Source organism: Rhipicephalus sanguineus, chromosome 2 (assembly GCF_013339695.2).
Source record: "Rhipicephalus sanguineus isolate Rsan-2018 chromosome 2, BIME_Rsan_1.4, whole genome shotgun sequence".
Taxonomy (NCBI): domain Eukaryota; kingdom Metazoa; phylum Arthropoda; class Arachnida; order Ixodida; family Ixodidae; genus Rhipicephalus; species Rhipicephalus sanguineus.
In genome coordinates this window covers 50,849,959-50,877,467 of record NC_051177.1, presented here as the reverse complement: position 1 = coordinate 50,877,467, position 27,509 = coordinate 50,849,959, and the positions used below count along the sequence as shown (strand labels likewise).

At 45.8% G+C, this 27,509-nt stretch overlaps 2 protein-coding genes and 1 long non-coding RNA gene across 4 annotated transcripts in view; all 3 read left to right on the top strand.

The window, feature by feature from the left end:
* LOC119382932 (cytochrome P450 3A14-like) overlaps positions 1–27,213 on the top strand; it is a 39,143-nt gene extending 11,930 nt beyond the window's left edge. Inside the window, exons 3-5 of the mRNA XM_049412829.1 lie at positions 23,992–24,083; positions 25,863–26,003; positions 26,729–27,213. Coding sequence (XP_049268786.1) covers positions 23,992–24,083; positions 25,863–26,003; positions 26,729–27,029 — 534 coding nt within the window. The 3' untranslated portion in view covers positions 27,030–27,213. The remainder of the gene's footprint in view (positions 1–23,991; positions 24,084–25,862; positions 26,004–26,728) is intronic.
* Positions 7,699–11,525, top strand: LOC119382934 (uncharacterized). Its single transcript, XR_005181584.2, has 3 exons — positions 7,699–8,300; positions 10,343–10,395; positions 11,417–11,525. It is a non-coding gene; the product is annotated as an uncharacterized LOC119382934 (long non-coding RNA).
* LOC125757139 (uncharacterized) lies at positions 16,604–19,918 on the top strand. Of its 2 annotated transcripts, XR_007415076.1 has the most exons (3): positions 16,604–16,858; positions 19,069–19,200; positions 19,825–19,918. XR_007415076.1 is itself a non-coding variant. In XM_049412349.1 (2 exons), exons 1-2 carry the CDS (start codon positions 16,621–16,623, stop codon positions 19,155–19,157), a joined length of 327 nt encoding a protein of 108 aa, XP_049268306.1. In that variant the 5' UTR covers positions 16,604–16,620; the 3' UTR covers positions 19,158–19,233. The 2 variants fall into 2 exon arrangements, 1 of the variants encoding a protein (XP_049268306.1); XM_049412349.1 differs by lacking the exon at positions 19,825–19,918 and having other exon boundaries at positions 19,069–19,233.
* Positions 27,214–27,509: the final 296 nt, after the last annotated feature.

The window sequence follows — 27,509 nt, the reverse complement described above, 5'->3', positions numbered from 1 at the left end:
GTCTCCATAGGTTGTAATATACCAAAATTTGCATACCATAGGATGAGTGTATGGCGAAGACGACTCACTGGTGATGACATGAATAACGCAAAATACGTACCTGTCGCGTACGTCATGAAACCCTTTCCCTCAGTCACGTGTGGCATATACCCGCATACCAGAGTTCATGTTATGCGGGTATGTGCCACAGGTGATAGCAGAGAGAGAGAGAGAGAATTTTATTTGAAGGCAGAGAGGTCGGCCTGAGCTAGTGCGCTCTAGCCTGCTACTCTGCACAGGGGAAAAGGGAAAGGGGAAAAAAGGAGTGATGAGGGGTGATGATGGGGAGAGGAAAGAGATATGCGTATATACAATAATACAATAACCACGTGACGTAGTGGTTTCGCTATAGTCTTGTGTCCAGTTCTGTGCTCCTAAGAAAATCTATCACAGCCTTGATAGCAGTTGGTGACTTTGTCTGGTCGCACATAGCTGACAAAATACCCGTCTCACTTAGTGTTGCCACACCGATTCCTGACAACGTTAAAGCAAGTGCATTACGTTGTGACACGTAAAGTGGGCAGTCACAAAATATATGTGCTGTTGTTTCATGTACTTGGCATCGTTCACAGTTCGGGCTGTCCGCACGGCGGATGAGGTGTGCATAGCGGCGAGTGAATGCAACTCCCAGACGAATCCGGTGATAGCAACGTGATAGCAACGTGATAGCAGAGTCTCAACGCAGTAACCGCGAACGTACACGTTGACACAGAAGGAAAGTGATAATAATAGTAATTGTTGGGGTGTTATGTCCGAAAACCACGATATGATTATGAGAGACGCCATAGTGAAGGGCTACGGAAATTTTAAACCATTTGGTATTCCTTAACCATCAGTGACATCGCACAGTACACGGGTCCCTAGCATTTCGACTCCATCGAAATGCGACTGCCGCGGCCGGTATCGAACCTGCGACCTTCGGGTCAGCTGCCGAGCACCGTAACCACTACACCACAGCGGCCGACGCAAGATTGTCGGGGAGCTGAAGACAGAACACCCCTGGAAGAAGCTGGGCTACCATCCACTCGTCCACGTGGTCGACGTTCGTCCACGTGGTCCACAACGTCGACCACGTGGATTACGCAAAAGCCGGGGTCAATGCTTCCTACAATAACTCTGCCGAGAGGACCATGTCCCTCATGATTACCGGTGACTTCAGCATTGGTTTATGAAAGGCCAAAAACGCCTGGTTCTTAGATGACATGAAGGACAGCTTGGATGTGGACAAGGCATCCCAAGACCTCGGTGCCACGTGCAGGACATAAGGCATCACAGATCATTTCTTCGTAAAAGCCATCCGCGGTTTCCGCCAGCTCTACTATACCTTGCACTTCACTACACTTAAACCGTTCGTAGCCGTGATCATGAACAGATCCGATAACAAGTCCTGTCCAGCTGCTGGTACTCACTGATCACGGTGATGATGACCTTATTCAAGAACTGCCAAGAACCGCTTCCACACATTCATACGGGTTCGTGAAAGGTTCTGCGTCATAACGGATAAGTATAAGCACAACAACCGTAACGCAACTGTAACGCAACTGTAACAACTGCAACTGTGACTGTAACGTACGTGCAGTGCGCCTGCGCGTGTCACTCGGCTGTGTATATATCTAGAGAAACTTTTCTGAATAAAGCTTAGTTGCGAGTAGCACCTGTCCTGTGCATCTGTGTTCATTGTCCTATTCGAATTTGCGCTATCCAGTATTGAAGAATATAAGCACTACATATGAGCTTACTACATTTGGTGTTGGTAACACCTATGTTGCTGCTGGCATCGTTAAGCAGCTGTAAACAATTGGTTATATAATACATGTGCGACTCTTTATAATGTGTGTGTGTGCGTACACCATTTGCATATTTCTCTAGCGTCATTTCGTAACGTTTCACTCGATGTGAAAAACTGCGCCACAGTCACCTTCCTGCGCATGCTTCGCATGAGATCGATTCCCACGATACGTGGGATCTGCCGATTTTTTTCTTTCCTCTACCGTTCTCTCTCTCTCTCTGTATTCCTCCTACGGCAATACTGAATATCTAAAACTTGAAACTTGCCCTAAAATGATAGCGGAAGACCAGAACACTAGAGAATTCGCCCTTTAGAGTCAAGAGGGCTACCAGCCACGGACTTTTTCCGATAAAAAAACTCATGAGGAATGCGTGGATACCACGACACTTCGGCGTTGCGGGGGTAAGTGCTACTCCACATTAGTAAGAAAGTGACTACTGCCACCAGGTAGCACGAGCAAAAACATGGCTTAACCGCTGCGTTCAACCATAACGTCATGTCCGCTATAACTCATGACCTCACGACCCTGTGTATGCATGATGTCTTTTTTTTTTTTGAAAATAAAGAGGGGGATGCGTTTGCGAAGTGCTCTGCGCTGTTCTGCGTCTTCCAACATAAGTAATTGTTCTTTCTGCTCATTAAGCGCGTAATAAAGAGCTTGGCTGTAACATGCTTAGCTTGGCATGTGATCGTTAGGTAATTAACGCGCATATATTGTTTCGCTGCCACGTCATACGATGACTTATTAGAGTGGACTGTAGCATCCCGCAGGAAATCCAAGCAGCTTTCCGTAAACTAGATTCGCCACTGCGTGCACGGAAATATTCAGTGGCCTGGTTTTGGCAATGATGCGTAAGATGATGAGCGTGGAAGAAAATACTGATACCTACTGCGTTAATATTCCATCAAATCGTGTTCTCGCGCTTTCATCGGAGGCAGTTTTCGCTCGAGAAATATTTTGCATCTTTACTTTTGATCATTATCTGCATTTCTTTTGATAAGCTAAATGCAACAGCTGCATGGAGCTATTAATCATATGCAGCTTATAGTTCAGTGCAAGCGTATATTCGTGTTACGCGGAGCGGCCTCTCAGTGTAATAATCTAAAAGGGGCGTCAATATATCCCACACCTCTACTCAGTAGGGCCTGTCCCGCCATTAGTGAAAGTACAGGGTTATGGCCATGCCGGTTTTTGACAATAATGGTGGCTGAGGAGGCCTGATGTTGCGTTCTAGGAACTGTTTACTTCGCATCTTCACTCCCGGAAAGCCGGAGAGCAAAGCCAGGTTCGTATATATTAGCTCAAACAACAGAACGACCAGGAACACTAGAAACTAGATGAGGACAAGCGCTTGTCCTCGTCTCACTTTCTTGTGTTCCTTGTCGTTTTATTATTTGAGCTAATATATCTCGACCAGTAATGCACGACCAACTAACCCAACAGTCAATTCTTCCACAGGCAGGATGTTACAAGAAGCACGTCATCGCTTCATGTTGGAATCCATTGCAAATATTGCTTTCTTTCGGGCTCGACCAATTGAGGGGAGGGAGGGGGGGGGGGCTCTGCGGTGAAACTTGTCTCCCCTGATGCAGTACCCCGCGCACGCCTGTGACCCATTTTCTCCACAGCACTCTACGAAGGAGGAGAAGTGGGAAAAGAAGCAATCGGTGCGCCCGAGCTTATCGGGAACTTCCGCTTACTTGGCCACTGTCTCATTCGTCTACCCCTCCCCGTTTAAGCTATGAAGGAGTTGTTTCTTCTGACAAGTCTCCGTGTTAAGATATTGGCTTGTTGGGCCACGTTCCTTGTATCAATAATAATCACTTCCTCGTATCGCAATTCTATTGGTCGTGTGTAAGGTCCGGCATCCTTCATAGGCCGCTGCTGTTATTGCCGTCTCGAAAGCACCGCCCCGCGGCTCGTGGCGGTCTTTAAGATCTACCCTTGGCCATGTTAGCGTGCCTAAACGAAAGCTGGCAGTGCCTTCTCCCGTAAGTTTGTATTGCCAGATAGTAGCGCGGCAGCTCTTACGATTATCTCTTCTCATCATCATTCTTGGGTAAGGAATGTGGTTAATGTTCGCTGAAAAGCATGAAGCACGACACGTTTAGCAGTGAGCGAAATCCTCAGGATTTTATTAGATTTCCTGGTCTCACGGCCCGTATACTCACAGAACGCCTTACGCTAAAAATGTTCGTAAGAAGTAATTTTAACCAATCCTGATAATGCACAATGCATCAGCGAAGCCGGCTAGCAATGGCAGGGAGAAGTTACGAAAGAGAACCTTTGTAAATTCGGCCCCAGTTTAATAGCTGCACGAACAGCGCCTTCAGCTCAGAAGCTTGTTGCTGCAGCCACTGCTCTCTCTTTGAAGATCCAGACAGTGCGCGTTAAACGCGCAGTGATACGGTAGGCGGGCCGTCCGCCTACCGTATCGTCCCCCGTAAGGCACTGAGAGCCTTCGTGATTACCCTCTCCTACCCCCCCCCCCCCCATAGACCCAAAACAGGGCGAATGTAGTCGTTCATTTTGCCGGCGATGAGCGTTTTGTACGTTCGGTATTCTCGCTAGAAGCGTTCGGCCAACATTGCGGGCCTCGGACGCAGCGATGCTCCCTTTAGTCGGCGCGCTCGTCTTGATTGGTATTTTCCTGGTTGCGATTTTCAGGTAAGGTCATTATTTTCACGCTACACTTACTAACTGCAGTACACTTGACGTTTCTGGGAGTCTTGTGAAATTTTGAAAGTGAGGCGTTTTACCATTGCATGGTTAAAAATAACCGTCCCTGACTCCCGTGACCGGAATCCTGCAGCTGCACAAATTCTATGGAGCGTTTGATGTCAGCATAGCATTGTGGTACACCGACTTTTCTTTGCGGCAAACTGCAATGCCATGCGAACAGTTGGAAAAGTGGAAACTAGCGCTTTCATAATGCAGATTTGCCGGAAATACGGCTCAAATACGAGTTATCATTAATTCAGTAAGGACATTCTTATTCAATGACACGGCGCACACGACATATTTTATCAAGAACTTCCCATGAAAGAGTGTGTGGATGAGGGTTGAGGGGGCGTGAGGTCAAGGCGCCCCTTGTCGGTAACATACGCCTCAGATTACTAAATGTTCAACTAACGTGTGAACGATAGTGCGTTGACGTTTGTGTGAGACGTAATTATAACGTGGGCCGACGTAAGGCTCATTGTAATGCTGAAGAGGAGTAGATAGGACCACAGGTCGGCAAGAAGAGTGGACCTTACTCTGACTCACTCAAGAAATATATTTTGCGCTTAGGGCTCACTCATACACAGACTCACTAAAATTCTTCTCAATGGGACTCATACAGACTAGATTACCCATCCGGGCTTACTCAGACTAAGATTCACGGCTCCGTATGTGCCCGAGAGTCTGAGTTAGTTGTCTCCTGAGTTAGTTCCCCGACATATGCTACTACATAACAAGGATAAAGCTTGATGTAGTCCAAAAGTGCAGAAAGCTGGGCTTGTTGGTTGCACATGATCCGAATCGATATAGCATTAAACTTCGATCGATGTAACATTGATGTAGCATTACGCTTTATCGTGTCTCTAGTATCTGCTACAGGTCGACATGTTACCCTTGTTATCCCACTAGCAACTATAGTGCTGGAATTTGGCGCGACGCGATAGCAGCAATATCAAAACACACAGCCTTGTGCATGGACGAAAAAGATTTCAATAGAATACGCTGGCATTTCACGAACAAGATAACTGCTGTTCCAAAGAAGCATGTCTCCAATCCTTGGTAGAGACGCGCGTCTGTTGTTTAACATATTTCGTGTTGCATCGTCCGTACCGAACGGAATCGGCGTGCTTCAGCTGCGCACCCTAAGACGCAGCACCTACTAGCCTTGGCGTCGTTCTCGTCAATAACACTCACGGATTTTAACAATCAATCAGGATACAGCTACACCGTTAAATGTGAACATTCCATGCGCCGATTCGTGACCCCGTACACAGGCGCTCTGTGGCCACCTGCATGGAAAGAAATTTGAGCTCAAATAAACGTATCCGGATAAAGACTGCCTGTCGAGCCTGTTCCCCACATTTCTTTTTATTTTTTCTGCTTTGTTTGTCTCTTTTTTTTTCGTTTTTCGCTTCCATTTCAGAGTGCCATTGATGCGCTCTGCGGCGCCTGGCGCAAGCCTGCGTTCTTTGTGTTCAGAGTGCTACGAAAGGCCGCTTTGTCAAGCAGATGTATTTGTCAAATAGTCTCATAAAAATGAAGTGACAGTGTAACAACACCGACGCCGCCTGCCAGAGAGAAATAAGGTCTACAAAGTATTAGAGGCACGAATACCGAACTCCACCCAATTTCTCTTCCGAGCACTTCCGGTCGATCGCTTACTTCCGGTTTTAAGAATATCCATGAAAAGTCTTCCAAAAAATAGAAATCGATGGTTCTGGTTCAGGAGTTATATTGGATACATGTAACACTGGAGCATAACTTTACCTAAGTTGAGGGACAATTATCTGTCAGAATAATTAATGAAAAATAATTGATTAAAATCGCTGAAAGACTGTGAGCAGCTGGGATCTTTGCGGCACCTGGCGGAGGACATCTCAACGAAGCAGCCTTCTACGTGGCCTCGGAGATCCGCCATGGCGCAGCTCGCGAAACACAAAGTTTAACCAAGAAATATACCATGGCACACGAATGCCGACGTGCGATTGCCACTACCAAAGTCAAGGATTGGGGCTGCCGTAATAGTATTTTTTTTTTATCGTTCATTAAACTTTAAGAAGACCATGAAAGTTTGGAGTCCTCATACATCGTCGGCTCATGCTCGTTTCAGAAAAGGAAAAGAAAATATGAAATCATAAAATAAATCCGTTCTAGGTTCTAGGTTCAGTAAAAGAGCACGAAAATATATCTACTTTTGTACTGAACCAAATTTAGACGCAGAAGAGAATATGAAAAACGCTCAAGGATCCGCATAGTTTACAGCGAAATCGCTAAAATTATTACAAATATTCGGATGGATATCGTCCTTTCTTCAGACCCAGAAGCCAGCTACCAACACGTAGCTACAGAGCATATACGACTTTAATGATTGAGTGCTTCATATGATAAGCAAGTAAATAACATTTGAGAATTTTAGTTTGCGTTAGCGTAATGCCGGATAACGGTAGCCGTAAGCGTAAGAGGCCGGATAGCAGAGGCCATCTGGCGGCGCATAGAAGAACCTGGCAAACACAGAATCGTTACTGTAGAAACCTAGCGTATTCTACTTCTCTGCCGTTGTATATTCCGGTCTAATTCCGAATGCGTTGCCTTGTTAAACCAGTTTCCTCTCACACACTCGGTAAAAACAAAGAAATGTGCACATCTGTTGTGGTTGGCCAAACTGTCACACGATGTCGATAATAACGTGATATTCCGTAAACCCCTCGCGTATACCGGAATGTCATATACCTACCCGCTAAAATTCTGTTTATAACATTGTAATCAGAAGTAATCATGAGTTGCAATTCATGAGCCGAACGGTAGGTCTAAAAATTAATATGCAGAAAACTAATGCAATGTGCAACAGTCTCGGAAGGAAACCGCGCTTTGCGTTTGGTAGCGACGCACTGGAAGTGTCTTCTTAGGAGAGGTAGTAACCATGGAGCCGAACCATGAGACTCAAGTAACTAGAAAAATAAGAATGGAACGGAGTATATTTGGAAGGCATTTTCAAATCATGAATAGAAGTTTACCGCTATCCCTCACGATGAAGGTATATAATAGCTGCATCTTACCGGCACGTATACACCTATACGGAGCGGAAACCTGGAGCCTTGCAAAGAGGGTTCAACTTAAATTGAGGACGACGCAGTGATTAATGGAAATGGAAATAATAGGTTTTTAACCTTAAGGAACAAGAAGAGAGCAGAGTGGTTCAGGGAACAAACGGGTGTTAAGGACAACTTAGTCGAAATCAAGAAGAAATGGCCATGGGCAGGGCATGTGGCGCGTAGGCAAGATAACCACTCGTCATTGGGAGTAACAAACTGGATTCCAAGAGAAGGCAAACGAGCGACGGGTAGACAGAAAGTTACGTGGGCAGATGAGATTGAGAAGTATAACGTGGCAGCAGCAAGCACAGGACAGGGTTGATTGGCGGAACATGAGAGAGGCTTTTGCCCTGCAGTGGGCGCAGTCAGGCTGATGATGACGATAATGATGATGATGATGATGATGATGATCAGAAGTAGAACTTCAGTATAAACCTAAGGTGTTCGTTATTTTCAAAAACCTTTTTTTATATTTGACAGTGCTAAAACTGTTCAAAGTGACTCGGTTATTTGCTTTCTTTGTTCTTAAGCAGGACGCACCTTATTTGCTTTCGTTTTCAGATGGCGCCAGCTGCACTTCTCTTACTTAGAAAACTTGGGAATCCCCGGTCCTGAACCCAGTCTGCTGTGGGGAAACATCCGCGAGTATCACGAAATGGTGAGAAGTCCTTAAACCATAGCTTTATGAGACCCAATCACATTCGCGGTGCAAAAAGAACGTCTGCACTTGGAGCAATGAGCCTGACACTTTTTAGCACACGCTACGAGCCTGGAGAGCTAAGTTGTATTAAATGAGTTACAAACTGCACTACTACTTCGACCACGGCGCGATAAGGAAGCTGACGTGAACCTTGAAGGTCATAACTATATCCGAAGAAACAAAAATATCACTGCCTCCACGGCATATTTCTCTGGCATTTGACTATAGAATGCCAGATATGTATTTCCTTTAATTACGAACAATAAACTATATAATTAAAGGCCGATACACTTCAGTTTTCAGTGCTGCTTTGTACTTCGCCGCTTTTGGTAAAATGACAACCCAATCACGCAACGAATCAGTCAATCGACTAGCGTAGCTGGGCATCACCGGAAATCAGCAGCTGAACAGAACATCGATGTAGCTTGCAATTAACTTAGACTGCGTCTGGTTGACGCGAGTCTGGTGATTAATAAAAAAGATAATCATCTCATTTTATCATTATTTTTATTTTGTTCTAGTACTCGTAGTGTGATGCTAATCCTGAAAACAAAGAACGTATGCGCCGTTCAGCTATGCAGAGAGGGAGAGAAATATTTCATTGGAAGGCAGAGAAGTCGGCCAGAGCTAGTGCGCTCTAGCCTGCTACTCTGAACAGAATAAAAGGGAAAGGGGAATAAAAGGAGTAACGAAGGGTGATGATGGGAAGAGGAAGGAGCTATGCAGGCGTACACGTTAGCGTAAGGGAGTTATTATCAGTAAACGCTGCAAAGATCGGCTATTCTGAAGATATTGACGCGTGGACTTGTTGATCCTTTCGCGGTAACAGTCTTTCACCTGCTAAAAGCTGCGTCGCTTAGCGCAAGACACATACCGAAAACTTCTCGAATGACATCGTCAATCCTTCATGTTTACGTGGGAAGCAGCGCAAATTTGACAAGGCACGAAAAGGAACGAGCAGCGGTCGTCCTGTCTTTCTTCGTTCCTTTTCGTGCCTTGTCAAATTTGCGCTGCTTCCCACGTAAACATGAACTATCACCAACTCGCCCAATTTTCAACTTTACTGATCGTCAATCCTATGGCGGAACATTGTCCATTAAGATTGCGGGATTGACGCGAACGGAGGCCTACATAGTGAGACGTACACGTGGCCCAGCGATCATGCTGTAATGTGCCATGACTCGTGCAAAACATATTGCCGGCGCGTAGTATACCCGTGTACATCGATCAGATTTAGACAACCGGCGATTCGGTTCGCTGCTAACGTGCTCTGTGCGCTGTTTGTTTTCCTGGGCATAGGATCGTCCACTAAAGAGATAAATCGTTAACTATTGCTTCGCTGGTGCTATTCTTCCCTGTGTAGGCAACGTTACAGTTCCCGTTTGGCAACCTCTTTATCGAAGGTCTGTGTGTGCTTTTGTGTGGTGTTCAATGGCCTTTTCGCCTATCCACCACGCAAAGCATTGCTCGTGCCGCGCAAAGTATATAATTCATCAGTCAGTAGAGCACGTTGGAGAACGTGGCATGTCTTTTTCAATAGCACGACGATGACTCAAGAAAAAAGTAAATTATCTACCTCCCGCTGCTCACGCCATCTTGAAGCACACGTTACTACTAATTCATTTTATCATGATGTTAGGAGCTTGTCAGGGGCGTTCATAACATACAGCTGAGTGCGAACAGAGTACAACATGAGCTCAGCGTGAAGCTCAAGAAATCTAGTAATTTTCACGAAACATGTTTCTTAGCACACGTTTTTCGATGTTGATGCTAGGTATTTGAGTGTCATGTTTGACAGAACGACATACAACTTTCGCTTCGTAAATGCTACAGACACATGACATCGGTGATTGAATTGCACATTGAGGAAGATTTCAAAGTGGCCTAGTTGTCATCCCAAAAGAGGAGCAGCCTGTTCATATCTGTCAGTTCGTTACTGTTCCCTTTATTTTTCTTTTACGCTTCAAGTTTATTGCATTTCAAGTCTGTGTTTCCTGCAGCATCATTACAAGGTCATTGGCAAGTGGTTGGAAAAGTACGGCGACACCTTTGGGTAAGACCCGCATATGCAGAGAAGAAACAAAAAAACAAGACCCCTCATCGTTAAGCCTTTAGTGTTTCCCTTTGTGACATTGAAATCCGCATGAATTTTCTTGTGACTTCGGGCTATGAACGGGTGGCTGTCAATATCCCTTCCTACTTCCCTTTGTAATCGTGGGCTGTAAATTGGGACTATCAACAAATTGATTACATGACACCAATTTAAACCAAATAACCCAAGTGTGTAAAGACTAACGTGCATATAGTGTTCAATAGATCCCCTACCCCTGGCGATTTTGGTCACTAACATTGCAGTCGGTGGGTTATAAAGATGAGAATATTGAGAGCTGAGCAAATTGGTAAGTATTCATGGTAAAAAATTGTTATAAACATTGTCTTTGAGCTATGGCCAAGAAACAAGAAAGTAGGTAAACGCATACGGCCACGACAATGAAGCACACTCCATTTCCTTGCCTTGAATAATTTTTCTCCCTTATAAATGGCGTGTTGTACCCATAAGCAGCATTGTAATGACTTCGACAGAGAGGTGATGAACAGCGCCGAATGAAATATAGCTGCCTCAGTTTCTTTAACATGTACCTCATTCTATGAACAGGAGCACGGGCGTAGCTAAGTGGCTTAGAATTCTTTTTTTTAGTTGAAGCGCTAGCCCTTAAAAACAATTAGCGGCCCTTAAGCATACTCATTTTCCAAGACGTGCAATGGCGTGAAATATTTCTCTGGACAATGGTGTCAAAAATTTTTTTCTTTGTATCCTGGACATATATAGGCTGACTGATATCGAATAATTTAGAGCCCACACACACTTGTTTCGCCAATTTTGCGTATTCAAGTAAGTTCGCGCTCGGAAACGGGCTTTGAAAGAGTCTTATTCATAGCGTTTCGTCGATGTCGTGGCTGTCACGGGTTTTTTCACATGTACAGAGCGCAACTTAACACCAGGTTCTGAGTGCGCATGCTGCTTATTTGGTTATGTCCTTCAAGACAATAAGCGCATCTTTTACCAATTGCAGATTTTACGACGGAGATGTACCCTTTATAGTGACAAGAGAATTGGACTTCTTGGAATATATCTTTGTTCGCAACTTTCAAAACTTCACGGCTCGCGGGGTAGGTATTACGTTCATAAAACATTAAAAAAAACGAACTATTAGTGGCTAACGCCGGCACAATGTTGTTCATACGTTCGATACGAAGAAGATTGTTTTCAATTGACTATTACTTAGAAATTATACGTGCATCAAGTGAACCGAACCCTGGTTTTATTAGTGATCCTACGTTAATATTTGTATCGTCTGCGGAGTTAAGAACATTCACTGAAGAAAAAACGCGAACCTATTTATCTCTTCACTGGTTAGTATTCATCCAGCCAGCCAGTGTTTTGGTCGGTCGGTCGATCGGTCGGTTGGTTGCCTGTACGCACACAAAGCAACCCTGCGGAGCTTCACATATGATAAGGTGGGTCCGCCGCAGTTTTACAGCGAAAGCTGTTTTGAGATCATTTCAGCGGCCGTTTTTGGCACCGTAGTTGTCCGCCGCCGCCACTGCCGGTGTCCGTAACCACTATCGCTCGAAATAAAAAAAAAAATAAGAAAAAAATCCAGGATGGAACGAGGTTCGAACCTGTACCCTCTGCGTGGAAGACCAGCATTCAACCTCTAAGCCATGCCGGTGCTTGAAACTGCTTTGCAAAAAGGTCCTATACAGGCTTCATGTCGGGAAGAAACCACATTAACATATGCAATAAAGCGTGGTATAAGAGTGAAATAAGCACCAAGCGTCGCACAATCCAAATTCTGTAACCAGACGTCACGCAATGCGAATTGCGCAACGAGTAGGTTGTTGAATGCTTCCAGCCCATTACAAAGGGCTCCGCCATAATTCTTCATCGTCATCAGGCACAGCATCAACAAAGTGCGCATAATGCCTTACATGCGTTTAGCAGGTACCGCGGCTCTCCGTAGAATGACGAAGAATAGCATAGTGCCTGCTTCCCTACTTCTAAAAAATTACAATGATTTATAGCGTAGTGGGTTCCTCGAAAGTGCACATGTATTGATTCATAGAGTTAATATACTTGGGTGCCAAGGAAGCCCATAAGCGCATGATCAATTTCCTCGGGGTCTCAGTAACGTTCTTCGCCCCCCCCTCTCTCTCCCACGTCAACGTATGTTATACAGCATGACGGGAGAGGGAAATAGCGACCGGGCGTCACCCAATGCAAATTACATAACTGGTGGGCCGTTTAAAGCTTCGAACCCATTACAAAGGGCTCAGCCATATTTCTTCATCGTCATCAGTCGTCGCGTCACAAAATGCACACGCCTTACAGACGTGTAGATGGTGCCTCGCTTCTCCGCAGAATGACGAATAATTGCTTACTAGGTGCTTCCCAACTCCACGAAAATTGTGATTTATGGCGTAGTGGGTACCCTGCTAGTCTACTTGTATTAGTAGCCCCAAGAGAGCTTACAACGGGCTCTAGAAACGCCGCTCTTCCAGCTTTCGCTGTGACTGTGCTGCGGTTTCAGCACAGGCGTGGCGTTTTTTTGGCCGCGCCCACGCCGGTACTGGAAGAACGTGGCCCTCCGCCCGTTCTCAGGCCTCCTGGTCTGCCGACAGCTGGACTGAGAGCTTGCAGCTTTTAAGAGCCCTCTCCCAGTCCTGTTCTGTGCGGAAATTTGCGCTAAGTAACGCCGAGCACTGCTAGAGCAAATGAGCCAGTGTGCAGTTATCTACCCCACAGCTAGGGCATCCTCGATTTACGCCTTCAGCAAAGTGACTAAACGGGCTACGAGACGGGAAGGAACCTGCCTGCAGCATCCGGAGAGCCGACGACTACGGCCTAGTAAGCTTGGAATGCGGGGGTGGTATCTCCGCCTTGGCAGTTGATAGTGAGACGGAACTTCGTGGAAGGTGCCAAGTGGATCTCTGAAGCTCTCCGGGAACACGCCCAGACCACCGCGGCACGTGATTTCTCGCGCACAGTTATGGGCAAGTTCGTTGACGTTGGAAAGTGTTGGATGAAGCCCTGAGCTATGAGGGCCGGGAACTATGTAATTGGGTGAAAGCCTACTACACCCCTCTAAATGACAATAGCGGCAGCCTCTCTTGAGCCACCCCCGAAGAGAATGCCCGGACGGCAGCCATGGAGTCAGTGAATATCTCAGGACGCGAAGGGTCCTTCATCGCTAGAGCGATCGCAACCTGCTCTGCTACGGAGGCAGACACCTTCCTAACGTAAACTGAGTTGAGTACGCGACCGCGATGATCAACAACCACGGCCGCAAAGCTGTCGGAGTGGTCATACTGCACCGCATCGACGAAAGCCACCTTTCCCAGGGATTTAGCTACGAAGTCAAGCAGAGACTTGGCCCGTGCCCTTTGCCGGCCAACATTGTACTGCGGATGGACGTTACGCGAGAAGGACTCCACCTCGTATGTACCCTTCATTGTTTGTGATAAAAGATCTGTTCCGCACTGCCCGTATGATAGCATCCAAGCGACTGTGGGAGATGCTGCCCAGCCTTGGTGGAAGAGAGTCGCGCGACCTGAGCTAGTTGCTGTGCCTCAATCACCTCCGAGAGGGTGTTTTGCATGCCCTGGCTCATGAGCCTGTCTGTGCCGGTACTCATGGGGAGTCCTAGCACCCTTTTGATACTTTCCCGCATTAAGTGTCGAGTTTATCCTCCTCGCGTTTAGACCAATTTAGAGATGATACGACGTAATTAATATTGCTCATGAGGAACACGTAGTAGAGCCGAAGGAGATTACTTTCCCTCAGCCCTACCCTGCGGTTTGAAATCCTTAAAATAAGACTAAGCATGTTCACCGTCTTGAAAGTGCTGCGGGCCAAGACCTGTTTCTGCCGTTGCAGTGAAGAACATATCGTAAGCGCATTTTTATTACTACGGAAGACGTAAAAATGTATCACACTTTAGTATAGAACGAAACGCTTATTCAAAGAATAGGTACGATCATGCTAATAATACTGCTTAGTGTCACAAGAAAGTGATCGAGGGCTTGATGTTAGCAACCACATATGTTTGCAGGATGAGTTGGTGATGGATCAAAAACATCCGTTATTGCGTAACGCTATAATCTACGCCGAAGGCAGTCGATGGAGAAGGATACGGCGATCCGTGGCTTCCGGCTTTACACCCGCAAAGTTGAAGCAGGTAAGGTGCATGCTACCTCTGGCGAAAATCGTTATATGCTAATTCTGTTGCTTGGCTATCGACAGTTGAGCCCCAACATACATACCATTTGGCTCACTCTTCGTGGAGTTGCAATTCAACGTATTGTATACTTTTAGTGCAATAGCAATTATATTTACACTGCCGTCGCATTTTCGCCGTCATCGCAGGCATCGCCGTGAGGTTCCGTGTAATGTCCAAGGTGCGATAAGATCACCCCGCGCGCCTTACGTTCTATGTGCGAGTCGAAAGCGGAGAGGAAACGCGCTGACTGTCCGTCGTGAGAAAGACTCATCGGTGTTCCAGGCGTGGCTCCATCAGAAACTGCGTACTTTGACTCGCACGCGTCGCGTGAGTGCTATCTTCACAGGGATCAGCTGACGGCTCTATTCTGCTGTGTTGGCGTTGACGAAGGTCGCTTCACTCGCTGCAGTGACAGTCGCCTTACGCCAGCGTTTCGTTGAGCTACGCCAGGTCGGATGCTAAAGGAGTCAATGGATAGCCTTACTATAGAACGCGGCGCCCGCCATTAAAGGGAGGGGCACCCAGCACCTGGCCGCACCCCGTGGCAAGAAGCGCGTCATGCAGCTTGTCATGTAGCTTTAGAATACTCTATGTTCTCGCTCTGAGACAGAGCCTTCGTAGAAGAAAATACGAAGCCGGTCTTAACGGAAACAAGAAATGTAGGAAACTTTAAGACAAAACGAGAAAAAAAACGAAAGAATTATAAACTACAAAGTCTGCCTTAAGTAACAAACTACGTTTAGTCTCACGACGTCCCGCTATAAAGCTTGTAAAGGGAAACAGTCACCAGTGGTTTCAATGATGGCAAGCTTCGCAGACGAGGCGACGGACGCTGACGAGGTTACAGTCGAAGCCGATGTAACGTGCCTGCCTCCACGTCGAAGCCCGATGTAAACTGTGGCCGCTCCTAGTCTCCACTCGAACCGTCACAATGGCTCCTTCCCAGCAGGGAAATCCACCCAGAAGTCCCGCTTTCCACGGGTGGTTTAGATCCGGAATCGTGGCCCGAGGAGCGAAGACAAGACCTGGGACCATCACAGCCGGAACTCATCGAGGCCACGTACCTTCGAGTATACTGGGAACAGCTGAAATGTCCTGGCCTTGTCGGACCTATCACGTTCGTGTCCGGAACCCGACATCACGGTCACGCGACACCAGCAATCGCCGCTCCAGAATCTCCAACGCCTTCTGCCCTCGACTCACTCGTTCGTTCGTTTGTTTGTTTGTTTGATTGATTTTTGTTTGTTTGTTTGTGCCGTCAACATTATGACACATACCCACTCGGGGGATTGGTCAAGAATTCGTAGTTTAAAACTGAGAAGATAATTGAACAATGTTGAATTATAAAAAAGTAAATAAAAAGGAAACAATAGGTAATATATCAAATAAATACTGCAATTACTGTGTCCCGAACGTTTCTTCTTTTTGTTCTCTTCTCATCCATGCCCTCTTCCCATTGGTTTTCTTTTGGCCTTCGACCATGCTTTTTCCCGCGACTATTATCTTCCTTTGGCGGGCCCTGGTTTAAGGCATGACATTTCGCGCTGATGCCGTTGTCTTGTCTTCGCCGCACGAACGCGTCTTACACTACACACGAGGCCACCGCACTTCACCGAAACCACCGCGTCACTACACTTCATCACACAGCTACCGACCAATAGCAGAAATCTCTTGCGTATGTGGCGAAAGACGTGCTGTATGACAGCCCTCCAAAGAGCTTGAGTACGGACCTCTGTATGAAGAGGGCGCTTGAGAAAGGGGAAACTTCGAGCTTCGCTTGTGAACTCTCCTTGCCGCGCTCACGTGCAACAGCTGACTGAGCTGTTCACACCAGCGCCTGCTTTTCCGCTATAAGCGTTTTTCACCAAGCACGAGAGGTCGTTCAGGACCCCATTAACGTTCAATTTCTCTGCTCCCGTCAGCTGGAGTAAACAGCATAAGTTATCTCTATCAGGCACCATTTTGCGCTTCGTCTAAAATTGCTCAAATCTCATTAGATGATGGCAGATCTGAAGAAAGGTGCGGATATCTACCTAGACATCGCCGGAGAGCATGCTGACATGGGCCGTGAAGTAAACGTCTTTGAGCTCTACCAAAGGCTAACCATGGACTACGTGGGTCGTGCTGCGTTCGGCTTCGACTACAGTTTCCAGAGAGGACCCGAAAACGCTTTCGCAGCTGCCACAAAGGTTATACTTCGGAGTGCTATGAAGGGACCGTTCCACATCATTTGCCGTAAGTGAAAGACGTTAAACATTGTTATCACGTACGAAGTCCATCTGACGCGAAAATAGCTTAGTTATATACAAAAATTTGTTATAAACGTAGGCTCCTAGCAGTGTATCTATGGCAAGACTATTCTCCAGTTACCTTTGTTATAACCGTTAATTCATTATACCATATTCGTTATATCGAGCTTTGACTGTTAGTATTCGTACGCTAACTCGGTGCCAAGCTGTACGTTGAAAGGCAATTACATAAGGGGGTCCGAATAGTTGCTCCAGTCACACATTTCATTCTGGCATCATCGCATGTATTTATTTACACGCTGCGTATTTCCGTGGTTTTCATAATTCACTCATGTATCATCTCAGGTATTATTCTTGTTGCCCTAACCATGTTCCTGCTTTTAACGCGCATTCACTTTCTTGAGTGAAATAAAAACAGCCGGCGCAACGCGTAGACTGTTGATAAATGATGAGCGACGCTTTGCTTGAACCATAGTAAAGGTTTGTTGCTATTGTTGTTTTTGTCGTCGGAACAAGGGCTCATGACCAAGTGAGTGGCACATATAAAGTGACTGAAATTGTACGCACACTTCCTTATGCCAACAGCAGCAAGGCAGTAGCTGCAAAAGTGTGTGAAGCCGGTAAAAAAGCTTTACCCTAAGCCCACCCTCTTTCCTTAAACATAAGGTTCTTTCATACAGGCGGCCGGGCGGTCGGTTACCTTTACTGCATTTGCGCAATTACAATTTCAATTATATATTCAAAAAATCACAGTTTCGCCGCAAGGGCGAAGCAATGAATGCGATAGCAAGAAACTAATGCTATACGAAGCGAGGCTCGCCAATGGATACTCTTAGTTTGAACAGCGCTCCTGTTACAAAGGCGGCCGAAGCAGCGAAGGAAACTAGCGTACTTGAAGTGTCGAGCTGTGACACTTGATAGTTCGCGCTCATCTTCTGTTTGTTCGTTTAGCGGCGTCGTTTAGCGGCGCTCCGTAACATGAGCGCGGACATCACGGTTAAAGCTTGAAACATCCCTCTTGCCCTCACCACGAGAAAACCGCGCGAGCAGACAGCGGAAGGCCAAGGTTCTCCTTGCGCAAATATAAGAAGAAGCGAGCGAGCTCGCCGACGACTTTTAAATGCGCTCGTCTAGGGTGCCTTGATGCGCGTTTTGTGGCGCACACATCGAGGCACACTACGCTCGTCGCGCTCCTAGCGCCATCTCGCTGGTAATGAAGAAACGCTTATGAGCGTCGGCCATCTCTGAGTCCGTCCAGCGGCAAAGGGTGTGTATATAACGCTCGCCGTTAGCTATGCGGAGGACCTGCGTTCCGTGGCGTAGTGGCTAGCGCCATTCGCTGCGAAGCAAGAGGCCCCTGGTTCGATTCCGCGCTTCGGAAGCATTCTTCTGAATTATTTTCCTTCGGGGCTTTTATATATATATACATACTTATACATATACGGTGCATGACGGCGACGGGGGCGGACATTTTCCAGCCGAGACTGTCCATATAATTACTATCGCAATAAAATTAAAGAAAACGGCAATAAAGGGCCCTTAAAGCACCCCTGATAATTTTTAACATTTCAAGTAAACTCGCTAATGAAGTTCAGAATGTTGTCACAATCAACAATGCCAAACGCGGCAGTGCTACGAACCTCAGACGCACCACAGATTCCAAGAAAAAAAATACCTTTTCCTCTCCGCGCTTTTGGTATCCTCAGCGTCGGTCGTGACGTCATCATTAGCATCTGGTCATGTCATCCATAACAACAACCTGTCTGTCTTCTCGCAGGTAAGGCCGCTCGCCGCTCTTCCTCCTCGCATGGCGAGGAGGAGCACTCGGCTAGAAGGAGGGACTAGCCGGCGAACAGAGCATAGCGAAGGAAAGAGCTAAACAAGCAAGGGCCTCTTTTGCATCATCAAGCGCGTGTAACTCCGTTATTACAGCACCCTTTCGAAAAATTCTCGTGGCTACTTGTTCGTTGAAGACTCGTGCGCTACAGCAACACCACAATTGAATTTCGACCTCTGGGTGGTTTAGGGGCACTTTAAGATTGAAAAAATGAGAAAAATTGTATTGTATAATCTGCGCACTGTCGGAAGGGCTCAAAATTGTGCGACAACAATTATTTCTCGAAATTGCTAATTACGCGGTTACCCCACCTGAAGACGTTTGCTCGTGAATTTTCTATGTTTCATATTTCGCCACAGAGAGCACATCTACATTGGGTGCATTCGCAAAGCCCCTGTACTGGATCAACGTGCTTCTGGGTGCCTACGCGGACGATGGCCATGGCTAAAGAGGCGACGAAAGTGATCGACCTCAGAAGAAAAAACCCAGAGGTGGGTCTTCCTGAAAACGCTGACGTTTATAACACGCGACTACGATCAATGGGTTCCGTTGCATAAGCACGTCAGAAATGAGCAATGTTTTTTTAATGTGGGTGGTTAGCGCAATTTACAGGCTGTTGCAAGAAATATGTCCAAATGTCCTCAAAAGTAAGGGAAATGCGTTATTTGCCCGCTGCCTTATTACTTTTCCTGTAGCCGCAAACATTTTAAGATGACTGCAGACACCAATCACAGCAGCAGTTGCAGAAACTAATTATAATATATAATTGAGGTTTTACGTCACAAAACTACGATAGGAGAGACGCCGTACTGGAGGACTCCCGAAATTTCGACCACCTCACCCGGGGTTCTTTAACGTGCACCTAAGTGTAAGTAACGGGCCTTTCTAGCACGTTGCCTCCATCTAAATGCGGTCGCTGCGGCCGGGATTCGATCCCGTGACCTTCGAGTCCACAGTCGGGAACCATAACCACGACCATCATAGCGCATTTGCGTGTAGAACAATATAAGCCATTTCATTAAAATTGTTCATTTAGTCCTTACCAGCTTGTATAGGACAAGGCCTGGCGTAATTCTCATCAAAGTACAACACAACCGCTTCAATTTTCCTATCAGTTCCGGAAGCCTGACATGCTTCAGGGCCTACTCGATGCAGAATATGAAGAAGATGACTGTCATACTGATAACGACGCATCAGAAAATGGCCAGGCACATGGTAAGGCTGCACTATGCATATAATCAATATGCTCACGAATAGAATAAATTGAAATGTTTGAGCAAAACAGCGCACATCGGACATTATTGGGAGAGGCCTAGCTTCGTCATGTAATAGGCATGTGATAGGCTGATGATAATGAATTGAAGTGTTAGGACAAAGAGATGCGGACGAAGCAGCATCATACCTATCGGGCAGAAAGTCGACATTGACCGCATCACGCACACACCATAGAAGAGAAGTGTTCACTGTAAGCAAGCTTTCGAGCAACAGTCTTCATTACTATTCCTAACATCAATCAACACAAGCAAATAATTCTACCCCAGAGAAGTAAAATTTCACACTGGCTACCTTTCAGCCTCCTTCTGGAAGAAAGATGTTAGTAACGTAATTAGGCCTAAGATAATGCCCATATTTGGTGCAACGAATGGCTTTAAAAGCATGGCATGAGCCTTCTCCTCATAACTTATTTTCTGTTGAATTCCACAGCGAACGTTCCCAAAAGCCGTGTGCTGACGAAGGATGAAGTTCTTACAAATGCTTGCATACTGTTCATCGCAGGGTAAGCAGTCCTATTCGGCCTTTGCAAATTTTTTGTCACTGCTACAAATTACAGTTATTTTAAAATCATCAACCTAACCTATACTGACTGTGATTCCCTTAAGAAAGAAATTAGCGCAGCCTGCACTGAAGGCGCAATGCTAAAGAGACAGCATAGCTGAGGGGCACCTAGGTAGCCCTGACATTTACTGTTTTGCTAAACTTTGCAAATTTTCTATCTTTCTCAATTTCTTTCTTCTTCTCTCTGTATTTTCTATGTCTTTTTCTTCTGTTTATTTCTACTAATCTCTATTTCTTGCTCTTTCTATCTTTCTTCTTCTCTGATACATTTCTTTCTCTCTCTCTCCCTCTATTTCTCGCTTGCTTCATCCTTGTTTCGATGCTTTTCTCTCTCTCTCTTTTATCTTTCACTATATTTCTTTCTCTCGCTCTCTTTGATTCTTTCTCTTCCTCCCTTTCTTTCTCTCTCTTTCTCATTCTTTCTATTCTATGCTTTACTCTCTCCCCTCCTCCTTTTCCTTCACCTCGCCATCACGTCTCTCCTCCTCACGCTCACTTCGCTTTCCCACTGCCCTGCTACGCTATACTATACAAGGTTATACTAGGCTAGCGTGCCTGGATAGCCGATTTAGGATGCTCGACTTCTGATCGAAGGTACGCGGGTTCGAATCCCGGCCCGTCAAGAATTTTTTTCGCGGCGAGAATTTGTCACTTTGTCTTTCTTTATGTATATTTCTCCCTCTCTTTGTTTCTTTCTCTCCGTATTCATTCTTTCACCCATCAGGGTTATTACAGGCCACGCCGCAGAAATCGGCGCACGTGTTCTGGGAACTAAGCAGAAGAGGGCGAAGATAAAGAAGAGGATGTAGAGAGAGCGATCACTGTTAAAAGTAGCAGTTTCGCCGCAAGGGTGCGACTAGAGGTCGTCATGACATTGAACACGCGGTTAACGAACGTGGTCGCCCAATTGAAAACAGTGTTTAAGAAAGTAGGTATAAATATTCACTCTGTGTGTACCTCAGACCGGGCTGTATCGACTATTCACAGGTATGACACAACGTCTACGTCTTTAAGTTACGTAACATACCTCTTGGCGAAGCATCAAGAAGTTCAAGACAGAGTCCGGAGAGAAGTCGATGCTGCCCTTTCTAGCACGGCGAGTATACATATAGTGCCTTTGCTCTTTTTGAGTCACTGCAGCAACTTTACCGCCATTGCACCATCACTGTCATCGTCAAGAACGTTACCTACCTACCTACCTACCTACCTACCTACCTACCTACCTACCTACCTACCTACCTACCTACCTACCTACCTACCTACCTACCTACCTACCTACCTACCTACCTACCTACCTACCTACCTACCTACCTACCTACCTACCTACCTACCTACCTACCTACCTACCTACCTACCTACCTACCTACCTACCTCCAACTACAAAACCATACTGCACTGGCGCTTTTGTTCCCCTGTTCTCCAAAAAATACTTTTCTGAAAACGCCAAGTTGCAAGAAACTGCCTCTGTCAACATCTATGGTGGTTGGCTGTTGCATCTACACAAAATCTTTTTTTTTTGCCCTACTGGCGCATACACACACTTTAATTAAGTTGTCACTGACTACGAATATTTGTGTGTCAATAGGCATGCTTGGCAAGAAGTTACTTCCGGTTTCCTTGGTTCACGACAACAGAAAGAAGCAGTGTTAAGAGACTGAACAAGTACAAACATGTTAAGAGCAGTGCATGTGTGCACCATCCTCTCTTGCTCCGCATCGAATTGATTTATCTACCAGATTGAGCGTACGCAGCCGGGTGCAACCGTTAGAAAGTGCAGCACATAACTCGAGACTGCAACTCGAAAGTGGAGCTCTACAGTTGCTATGTCTCTAGAATTGGTCGCATAAGGAATGCGTTTTTAAATGCGAAGCATTTCTTAGCACTCAGGTACTTTGACCGTTTCTATCTATCTATCTATCTATCTATCTATCTATCTAGCCGCCTACGTCTGGGCGCTCTCCTGGTCGTCTCCATAGGTTATAATATACCAAAACTCGCATAGCAGAGAATTTAGTGCATGAAGAACATGATTCAGTGGTCATGGCATGGATAACGCAAAATACCTGTCGCGTACGTGATGAAACCCTTTCTCTCAGTCACGTGTGACACATACCCGCATACCAGACTTCATGTTATGCGGGTATGTGCCACAGGTGATACAGAGTCTCAATCAACACAGTAACCGCGAACATACACATTGACACGCGAGGAAAGTGGTAATAATAAGAATTGTTGGGGTTTTGCATCCCAAAACCAAGATATCATTATGACAGGCGCCGTAGTGGAGGGCTCCGTCACCATGGTTCCAGTGTTCTTTAGCCAATCTGTAACCAGAGTTCTTTAACGTGCACTGACACGGCACACTACACAGGCATTTATTATTTCGCCTCCATCGAAATGCAACCGCCGCGGCCGGGATCGAACCCGCGACCTTCGGCTCATCAGCCGAGCACCGTAACCGCTACACCACCGCGGCAGACGCAATGAAAGTGACAGAACACGCAAAAACCGGGGTCAATGCTTCCTACAATAACTCTGCCGAGGGGACCATGCCCCTCGTCATTACCGATGACTTCAACATTGATTTATCAAAACCCAACAACGCCTGCTTCTTACACTGCATGAAAGACAGCTTGGATGTGAACAGGGCACACAAGACCTCGTTTCCAGGTCCAGGACAGGAGGCATGATAGATCATTTCTTTGTAAGAGGCATCCACGATTTCCACCAGCTGTACTATACCTTGCACTTCACTATACTTACACCCCTCGTAGCCGCGATAACGAACGGATTCGGTAACAAATCCTGTCCAGCTGCTGGTGCTCACTGATCACGGTGATGACGACCTTGGTCAAGAACTGTCAAGAACCCCTTCCATCCATGCACAAGAGTTCGTGAAACGTGCGTGCGTTGTCCGTCATAACGGACAAGTACAAACATAAATGTAACAACTGCAACTGTGATTGTTACGTACATGCAGTGCACCTGCGCGTGCCACTGGGCATTCTATATATCTAGAGATTTTTTTTCTGAATAAAGCTTAGTTGCGAGAAGCGCCTGTCCTGTTCATCTGTGTTCTTTCTTTGTCCTGTTCGATTTTGCGCTATCCAGTATTGAAGAATATAAGCACTACATATCAGCTTACCGCGTCTGGTGTTGGTAACACCCATGTTGGTGTTGGCATCGTTACGCAACTGTAAACAACTGGTTATATAACACATGTGCGATTCTTTAACATATGTGTGCGTATACCGTTTGCACATTTTTCTAGCGTCATTCCGTCATGTTTTGCTCAATGTGAAAAATTATGCCACAGTCACGTTCCCACCCATGCTTCGCATGACACCGATTCCCATGGTACGTGGGATCTGCCGATTTCTTTTTTTTTTTTTTTGCAGAATCATTGCGCTTCTTCCGTGATATTTACGAAAGTTTGATTTATACAGGAAGAGTTGGACTATGAAACTGTGACAAGGAAGCTGCCGTACCTGAGTCAAGTCGTCAACGAGGCTCTACGGTTGTACCCACCAGTACTCACGTGAGTATTTTACAGAAGTCACGACAAAGTTTTACGCAGGTAGAACGTTCCCAACGCGTTCAAAACAAATAAATCGTGCGGCCTCAACGTGACAGCAGGAAATTGCTTGCTAAAATGCAAGCTAAATGTAAGGAATTAATTTTGAGCGCGCGCGTGTACGTGACAGCACGCAAACATCACCTCGTGCAATTTCGCCTACTCTGTGAAAATAAAAGAGCAACTTCTCCTTATATTTCCCATTTCTCGAACTGTGCGCCTTTTGTGCAGAAATCGAACAAAGTTGCACTTTCATTATTGCTAAAGAGCGCAAACGACAAGATGATACGCCTGCGTTGTCTGGGACATCGCGCAAAAAAAAAGAAAAAAGAAATCGAACAAATAGCAAACCGAGCTGACAGGTTCGTCTTGGGACGGTATGGGCGGAGTGAAAGTTGGGCGGAGTGAAATGAAAGATGAATTCGATAGGGAACGGCTTTCCTCTCGACAGAAAAAAGTTGAGACTGAAGTTTTTTGTTTTCATATATAATAGCAAGACTGGAATTAGTAGCTAAAGCTATCCTAAACAACCGCACTACGTTTGTAGGCGTAATGACCATCATATTAATATACGTGAGTACCGTACTAGGACGAACTTGTCTGCAAATCCTTCCTTTGTCAAAATTAATGCGCAGTGGAATCAGCTGTGTGAAGAGCAAGTGTGCTGCACGAGCACGAGTGAAGGTTTGTTTCTTTGCTTTTTTCGCTCCTGTAACCCCTCTGCTATATCGCCTTCGGGCAATGCGGGGAAATCCTTGAATAAGAGAATAAAAGAAAAACTGAAACAGACATGCAGCGCACTGTGTTCTCTGTTTCAGCACTCCCCTACCGTCACTTGCGCTGTTTCAGAATAATGAACGTAAGACAAGAGGACCAGCGGAAGGCCCTTGTGTTGCACTTTTATTTCACGCGTATTTTATTTCAGCGCATTCTTTATGTTATTTACAAATACTGCTGTCTCGATTTGCGAGAAATATCAGGAGTGGGTAGAGATTTCAGTACAAACAAAAAAAAAGCGCTAAGATTCTACAAAACAGATTAAAATGTGATATGGTTAGGTAGTTGTTCAACGAACTCTTCATAAGGCAATACACGAAGTGAACCATCGAAGTTGTTCCAAATTTCAACTGTGAATGAAAAAAAAAATGAAAATTTAGAGCAGCGAATGTGTATCCTGAATGTGTGTCCTGAAAATTTAATCTGTGAGCTTGTCTAGTGTCACGTGCGCTAGAGGATATAAAATAGAAGGGTGCCTGAACACCGGATGGCGTGTGAACGATCTTGTGCAATTAACAATATTATACATTCACGTGTGTGCCTGTGTTCCAAAGTGGGCAATGATAAGATGTCAACATGATGTTGAAAATCTACCATCATAATGTCCACAGAGGAATTTCATTGCGTTTTGTTTGTTTGAAGTCACTAAGACGGGAAAATGATCTACCATTTGCATTGTGAGCGAAATTTACCGGCTTGTTTTTGTTACCGAAAATCACGGCGACTCCATTAGTGAAGTTAATTTTCATTTACCATTGAGTTACATAGAAGGCTATGAAATATGTTTCTCACCCACTTCTTGTATCTGCCCGTTTTCAGTCTAATTCTTCCCCGTGCGCTAACAATATGTAACTTAAATCCAAGTTAACCGAAGTTAACGCCGTATACGTTTCTTGCGTTCACGATACTGGCAGTTGACATGTTGTCGCACACGACTCTTTCGCCTTCATGATTTCGGCTGCGCAGGTTCACTTCGCGGAAGGCTGTCAATGACTTTGAGTACAATGGCGTTCATTACAAGGCGGGTACGTGTTTCCTGTCTCCGACGCTACACATCCATAGGGACGAACGTTACTGGCCTGACCCACTAAACTTCAATCCGGAAAGGTAAGAAGCGTCGACCCTTATCTGTGACCGTGCGGGTTTTGTCTATTAATTTCAAGAGAGATTGAAACGCTATCTATACTTTAACGAAAAGAAGGGAACGGATAAAGGGCTCGTTTCGTTGTTAGACACAATCTAATGAAACCAACAGACACTGAAGCTCAGGTAGGCATGGAGGACAACATTTGCAGTCTTTAACTGGAGTGTAGTAATAATGACAGAAATGGACTGAAGTTATATTGGACGAAAAATCGAGTTGCCGCAGGTAGAGACCGAACCTACAACCTTCGGATAACGCTCAACTCGACGCGAATAGAATGTTGTCATCGGCGATGCTTTCTCAGTTCAGGCACACTTTAAGTACCCATCTCGCCACCCGACGGCACAAGACTAGAAGAAAGTCTTCGAATGCTGGTGTAATATGCTTAAAGGTGTGTGAGGCGTTTGTACTTTTCGGAACAGCATTGCCCTGTAGTGTAGTGGACCGTAACGTGCTGCACTGAATTTTACTGAGAACTTACTGGAAGTAATGTTTAACACAACTTGGAGTTAGACGGCCATAGGGTAAGCTTTATCGTGGACAACAGCATGAGACAATATAGGAGGCAAATGAGACAACGGGTGGGTCTAAATGCTCAAAGTTCACAGTATAAAACTGCTGCTTGCATCGCTGCTGTTCTTACTGCATTGTTCCCCTGCTCATCTTTCTTGTTCTTCTTCCATGACAGATTTGCTCCAGAAAATGAAGGCAACTTCCGCAAGGTGGCATACCAGGCATTCGGCATTGGTCCACGCTATTGCGTAGGGATGCGCATGGCTCTCATGGCACTCAATTTAACAATAGCGCGGTTGGTTCAGCGATTTCACTTACATTTGGGACCTTCGCAGGGAGAGGTAGGTGTGCCATGCATTACGACAATGAAGCAGATATCGCGGGAACTGCAGTCCCTGGATATGCTCGTTATACAACGACTTCTTCCTCCTTCCCTGCGCCTCCTTTCTCTCACAGCAACTGTCATTCCCAAATAAGCCTCGTTTCCCTGTGTGTGTTTCGGGTTGAGGTATGCTCACTCGAGGACAGTTTCTGTGCACCCCGTTCTCCCATTCCTATTACAGCATAAGCCATTAAGAGCTCACAACGATCGCCGATCTTGGTGGCGCTGTTGTCCGCCACCGCCGGTGTCCGTAACAGCTCTCACGCGGAACGTGAATAAAAAAACCATATTTGATCCCTCCGTCATAGGAATCGAAATAACACGAAAGTAAGCTTGCCCTTACAGAAGTAACTGAATGTTTACTGTACATTCATATAAGAGAATTTGCACAATATATATTGATGTCTGGCAGCTAATGGCATCGTTTAACGTGTATGCACCCACTTTTATGATTGGTGGTACATCGCCATCCCGGCGACTAATGTCCATGTTAAATGAATAAACAAACCCTTGTGGTAGCTGTAGTAGCTAACGGTGAAAGCGTAATCAGAGAACGAGGTGTGATAGCCAGAAG

Bases quoted from the DNA above. Each gene is read 5' to 3' on its own strand.
- LOC125757139 (XM_049412349.1), top strand. From the start codon at position 16,621: ATGATGGCAGATCTGAAGAAAGGTGCGGATATCTACCTAGACATCGCC. The intron at 16,859-19,068 runs GTAAGTGAAAGA...ATTTCGCCACAG, and splicing joins ACCGTTCCACATCATTTGCC to AGAGCACATCTACATTGGGT.